This window comes from Dryas octopetala, chromosome 9 (genome assembly GCF_963921425.1).
Source record: "Dryas octopetala chromosome 9, drDryOcto1.1, whole genome shotgun sequence".
Classification (NCBI taxonomy): Eukaryota; Viridiplantae; Streptophyta; class Magnoliopsida; order Rosales; family Rosaceae; genus Dryas; species Dryas octopetala.
This window is the reverse complement of record NC_141374.1, coordinates 10775969-10782253: the sequence shown is the minus strand read 5'-3', so window position 1 is coordinate 10782253 and position 6285 is coordinate 10775969. Positions and strand designations below refer to the sequence as shown.

General features: G+C 38.7%; 1 protein-coding gene across 1 annotated transcript; it reads right to left on the bottom strand.

Moving 5' to 3' along the window:
• Window positions 1-1029: 1029 nt before the first annotated feature.
• Window positions 1030-5890, bottom strand: LOC147273971 (PAS domain-containing protein tyrosine kinase family protein). Its single transcript, XM_086256168.1, has 14 exons — window positions 5479-5890; window positions 4531-4945; window positions 4323-4442; window positions 3822-4212; window positions 3559-3599; window positions 3390-3458; window positions 3197-3297; window positions 2835-2913; window positions 2438-2536; window positions 2282-2350; window positions 2010-2059; window positions 1782-1863; window positions 1558-1652; window positions 1030-1467 (listed from the first exon to the last, which is right to left on the bottom strand). Exons 1-14 carry the CDS (start codon window positions 5781-5783, stop codon window positions 1365-1367), a joined length of 2019 nt encoding a protein of 672 aa, XP_086112294.1. The 5' UTR covers window positions 5784-5890; the 3' UTR covers window positions 1030-1364.
• Between the last annotated feature and the right edge of the window lie 395 nt (window positions 5891-6285).

Sequence of the window (6285 nt, the reverse complement as noted above, 5' to 3'; positions counted from 1 at the left end):
AAAGGGATTTTTTTTCTTCATAGTTGTTGGCGGAACTCAATTGAAAGGATCGCTGAACTACCCTACACTTAAATTCGATCTCCACTTTCCCTAAATAAAGAAAAAAAAAAAGGTTTTTTACATTTTACTCACCTGGACTTTGGGTTCAATCTCACTTCACCACCTAAAAAAAAAATTGTGTCAATTTACCATCTGAATTAAAAATTTGTTGCAATATACCACATCTGGCTCATTTTGTTTAAACTTTTGTTAAAAATAAGAGTTTTTTGCTCATATTCAAGTTATTATTGTTAGAAAAAATGATTTTTTTTACACTTTATTTGTTTTAACGCAATAAAAAACTAACTTAAAAAGACCAAAACACTTATTTTTAACAAAAATTTAGACAAAATGAAATGTAGTGGTATATTGCAACAAATTTTTAATTCAGGTGGTAAATTGACACAATTTTTTGTTTAGATGGTGAAATGAGATTGAGCTCAAAGTTGAGGTGAGTAAAGTGTAATAAAGCAAAAAAAAAAAAAAAAAGGGGAACTTTCTTCAGTATTGGGCTTGGGCTGATCAACCTCTCTTGGGAGGTTGTTCCCTTCGGGGTACTTGTATTGGATTAGTACAATCTGAGCCTCTTGGACCTTGGGCCTTATTTTAGCTCGTCAAACATGTTCCAGTGACTCCGCGTTATGCCAGGCTCATTGGAGCCTAAGGTCCTAGTCCTTTTGGGCCTCTTGGCCCGTATGCCCACTAAATAAGTTGTGCAGGCTGCAGTCATCAGTTGAACTACTGCAGTAGACCACAAAACTCAAAACCCATCTTGCAGTTCATCTTCAGTAAATCCCTCTGGACCCTCAGGATTTATAACTTTATGTTACTAATATATGGTATCTATTATTAGAAGAAGGCTGAAGTTATATAAAAAATAGAGAGACAATAAGAAAATTCAACTTAACAACAAATATGATGAATTTACTTATCAAGAAAAACTGGAACAGTGTAAAGTAAGTTCAACAATCAGAATTAGAAGAGGAAACAGTTCTCAAGAAAATATCATAATTCATAATTGAATTTTGAGCAATTTTCATGTTTGCCAATGGAATACAACAGTGGGATAATCAACAGCAAGCAGTTACACTTATATCTTCGTTTTTTTTCTATTAGAAAGAAGGTAAAATTCAACACCATGCAACATATGGGCGTTTGACCCCATTTTCTTTCCCTCATGTTCCACTTCAAAAACAGAATGAATACAATTGTAGAGAAAAACAATCATTATATTTGTTACACAGTTAATCTGATTAGCTATTTCTAAACTGCTGTTAATGGTTGGCAGAAAGGTATATGTGTCTATCCTAAACCATATTAGATAATTAAGGTTCTGAGCTCCTTCTTACAGACATAGCTGCAGCTTTGTTGACTAAGCCCTTCATTCTCTGAAGTATGTCCTCAAATGATGGACGTTGTTGTGGGTCACTGCTTGTTATTGGCAAAGAATGGTTAAGTTCAACTTTGCAAGTTCCAATTTTAGTTATTGAAAAACGAGTTATCTTAATGTACAAGTACCTTCTCCAACAGTCTTCAATGATGGATGCTACTTGAGGATCGAAGCCTTCTGGCATGTCTAGTCTTCTATCCATGAACCCTACAACTCCAACGACCTTTCAAATGGAATAGACAATGTTCCAATGAGATTTAAAAACTCAAGAGCATTATAGTGCTTATGCCATGCACATATGCACATATGCACATGCATGCTCATTGTGTGTGTCTGTGTGAGAGAGAGAAACCTGCAAAGGATTGAGGTCACTCCATGGGACCGATTCAGTCCATAGTTCCCACAGGATGACACCGAAGCTGAACACATCAGACCTGTTAAAAGAGAAGAAACAAAAGGAATAGGGTTCAGTTCACCAAGAAATTCTGCATTTCACATAAAGGATTCACAAGAGAGAACATGCAAGACAAGTTATTAAATCATTCAATTAATTTTCTAAAGATCAGTTTACAGAAATTACTTCTCATTTGAAGGTTCATTTCGAAGCACTTCAGGGGCCATCCACTGTGGCTGCATTTGATAAAATAAAGACGTCAAAAGATGTTTATTAAATAAGGTTAGTCACTCAATTAATAGTGATTCGAGAAAAAAAAAAATCACAAAACTGAAGCCTATCACATTTCAACATCTTTTTTTTTTTTTTTTCCAAATTGTTGCGGATGACAATTGCCTATACTCATATACAGTGAGCAGAATTCGAAATTAAAAGACCTTGGAGAGAAAGAGGCTTACTGTTCCTCTACCAGATTTTGCAGTCAAGAAAGTTTTATTCTTCAACTTTGACAGGCCAAAGTCTCCAACCTGACAGAAAAAAAAAAAACTAGCATAAGCAACTGGCATATACTCAATCTGCTTGAACTAGTATCACCATCAACCAGTACACATTACCTTGACAGTCCAGTTCTTATCAACCAGCAGGTTAGACGATTTTAGGTCTCTGTGAACTATAGGTGGATTTCTATGATGCAAGTAATTTATACCTCTGGCCTGTAGTAAGATAGTAAATTTGTTATTTTGTTTGACAGCTAACAGGCTTAAAAACACTCTTACACTGTAAAAAGGGAACTGATCCTTTCATGACTTTGTATATACAAATTATATGCAAAAAACTGCATATGCACTGTTAGTGTTACATCCTGCTGTCAGTGGTTAATTCTGTGTACTGTTGGATTTGTGCATCTAAGAAGTGAAACCATAATTTTGTTTGTAAAGAACATATCAACTCATGCAACTGCGTGCAGACACAAACACAAAGAGAGAGAGAAAGAGAGTAGCATAAACGCACAACATCAAGGGCCATCTTCAGACGCCGTCTAATGTCCAATGTCTGATTGTTCTTGTGAAGTGTTTTAAAGAGACTTCCCCTGACCACACAAAAACAAAATCAATTTAATACTAGTCTACAATTGCCACAAGATAAGGAGAGCGTTATAAATGGATATGCACAATATAAGGCCTTCACAAGGTTGATCCAATGGGTAGACAGATATTACACTACTCAGCATGACACCAAGAAACATAAAATATCTTATTAAATATTTAACACAAAACAGGGTATAATTCAAAATTAACATAACATGAAATAGACAAACTTAGTTGTATCATTCATCAACCAATCATTAAAAAGAGTAATATGTTTCCAATTACCTAGGTAAGTACTCTGTAACAATGGCAAGCCATTCTTGTGAATATACTGCTCCCATAAACAGCAACACATTAGGATGCCGCAATCTTTTCATTATATTAATCTGAAGAATCCAAAAGAGATCCTGGGATCAGCTGCTTCCTTTCTTAAAAGACGTTTACAAACAATTAAAAGTGAACTAAGAGTTTATAGCACCTCCGTTTTGTAGTCATGTAAAATCCCTTCACTGTATTCATTTTTAAAGTAAACCTTAACGGCAACATCCTAAACAACACAAACAAATATTCAAGAGTCAAAATGACAAATCATTCACTCAACTAATTTGAGTAGGATATTAATGAACTTTTTAAATTTAGAAATGTACTGATCCATTCCAGATTCCACGATAAACCATGGCACAGGAACCTGTGAGGCAAGACCAAACACGAATATTTAGAAACCAAAGACAACCTTTTAAGAATTTCTTTCCTATAAGGTAAGGGTAGCTACTGAGAACCCATTTTTTCAAGAAAAATACTTCAGACAAACCATTCAGGACTTTCCAATTCCCAAAAAAAAAACACAAGCCTTTTTGACTTTTGAGCATAGGATATGCACTAGATTCAGAAGTAAAATAGACCCCTCTACCTTGTCCAATTCCCTCTCCCAATTGTAAGTCATCCCAGCGAATCTCACAATCTTCTATGGAATTAGAGTCATTATCCCCTTTGCTTGACGGACTATGCCCTTTGCTTGATGCTGAACTTGTTAATTGTTTACCATCTGGTTGTCTTTGCATTGCAGCTTCTATCTCCAAAGCATTCAAGTTCGGTTGTCCAGGTTCTAGATCACTATCTGTATCAAGAACGCAGCGGCATGAACTTGATGCCTTTGAATTTCTTACGGAATTAGGCTCCTTTGCCACTTCATTGTGTACTAAAGAAGCATTCGTTCCGCCATTTTGTTGAGAGCTTCCATCATCTTGTTTCCCACCTTTGTTGGTTACTATAATGTGCAGCTTTGCCAAGACCTTTGTTGCCTGCAGCCATCTCAACCAAATAGTTTAGAGACACTCTAGAGGTGAAAAAAGAAAAAAGAAAAAAAAAAAAAAAAAAAAAAAAAGCATGATTTATTATGATGGAGACTCACTAGTGTACTAGGTTTCTCTAAGTTAGCATCTCCAGTGTCTGTTGTAGAGTCCTCACTACCCCTGTTCATCACACTTGAATTGCATACATCATCTCCATGTCTTGGTAAAAGTTTCGCGGCCTGATTAGTTCAACAGTATAATGAGTAAAACACAATTTAGTTATCAGAATGAAATCAAAAGAATTGTGATTGTGAAGCACATAAGCACCAGATTGGAAACAGAAGATGCAATCTGTGGCACTGGTGCAATTGGTGGCCGCGGGTGCAATTGGCTATTATTCAAGTTTAACTGCCACCCTGCATGTTGGGAATTGGCCCGACCCTTGAATGTTCTTAGATTTTCTGATTCTATTTTGTTAAACAGTGCAGCATCACTTGAAGCACTGATAATACCAATAAGCTCGCCGTCCTCATACAATGGGGTTTTGGTCACCAATGCCATAAATATTTCTCCGGACCTCTTCTTAAAAGGGAACTGACCCGACCATGGTATCCCAATGCTCAACCTTTCCATGATTCTTTTTAATGGAGCATAGTATTCTTCAGCAATGAGGAAAGCAGCAACCCTTTGTCCAAGGACTTCATAGTCCTTCCATCCATAGAGATTCTCAGCCGAACGGTTCCTGAATTAAACTCAAATCTTGAGCTGAAACTGATCATATATGTGTGATACGTACATTACTTGACCCAAAAAATATATATCAAACTAGCACTCCTCCTTTGAAGAAAGATAACTAAATGCAAACAATTTAGGTGCAGCCCCATCCTTGCACGGAGACCTGTTTTGAGCACCTCAATTTGATGATTCGCTTTGAGCCCATCTTACTGCGGGTCTGCCTCCAAGTTAACATGATAAGTGATGATGGAGGTGCTGCGCAATTAATCTAACTTTTTTTTTTACCAAAATAGTGCATATTAAGCTGTAGTGTATAAAAAACTAACAATGTACTGTTGAAACATGTCAATATAAGACCCTAAACCGTCACAATTTTTGAACCAATCTAACTTCTCTACCACACGTGCGCAACTGTTTCATCCATATCATATATATACAGTCAACCACCCTATCACAGTGACACATTCAAAATAACTCGAGAATCAATCGCCAAACGCCACAAACCAAAAACGACGCAGTTTAATCAGCAATTACACGTACCAGTACATGATCTCTCCGGAGGAGACTGAGCACACATTGACCGCGTGGCCCAAGTTGTCCAACACGCTCTTGTACGGACCACCCGAGACGAAGAACCCGGGCACACCGAACGAACCCGAAAACTTCGACCTCGCCGCCGCCGCCACCGCCACCGCCTCCTCCTCTCTCTTCTTATTCTTCTTCTCCTCCTTCTTCTTCTGGTGCTGCAGCTCTTCGAGCTCCGCTCGGAGCCTGACGTGGCTCGCCTCTAGACTCCGGCACCGATCCACCAGAACTCTGTAGAGAGTCGAGTCGTGGGCGGCCATGGCCGTCGTCGGCGAAGTCTCCGGTGGAAGAGGAGGGGTGCGCAATGCGCATAGCTATTGATTTTTTGCTTTGAATAGTTTATTATCGAGAGCTGGTCGAAAAATGGTTCTCCGTTGCTTGTAATATTTTAGTTTATTTTTTTAGAGTGCTGCAATTTGCACACCCTGTTTTTTCTTTTTACACACCCTTTTATAAAAAAAAAAATCAAAACTCAAAGGAAAAGACACACTTACCCTTCACCCAACATCAATTTTTTCTCTTCTGCACACCCCATCAACAGACAAAAAAAAAAAAACACACACACCCCCTTCATCTCCCTCACCCGACCACATCCACCGGCCACCAACGCATCACCCACCTCCTCCTCCCCTCCACCAAGCCCAGCCCCGTCGCACCCTCCCTCCAGCCCCGACCCAGCCCACCTCCTTCCCATCCATGCACCCAGCCCGACCTCCTCCCTCCCCTCCACCAAGCCCCAGCCCGACCACCTCCTTCCCCTCC

Bases quoted from the DNA above. Each gene is read 5' to 3' on its own strand.
- LOC147273971 (XM_086256168.1), bottom strand. From the start codon at position 5,783: ATGGCCGCCCACGACTCGACTCTCTACAGAGTTCTGGTGGATCGGTGC. The intron at 2,914-3,196 runs GTAATTGGAAAC...TTGTGTGGTCAG, and splicing joins GTTACAGAGTACTTACCTAG to GGGAAGTCTCTTTAAAACAC. The intron at 2,351-2,437 runs GTAATGTGTACT...TTTTTCTGTCAG, and splicing joins ATAAGAACTGGACTGTCAAG to GTTGGAGACTTTGGCCTGTC.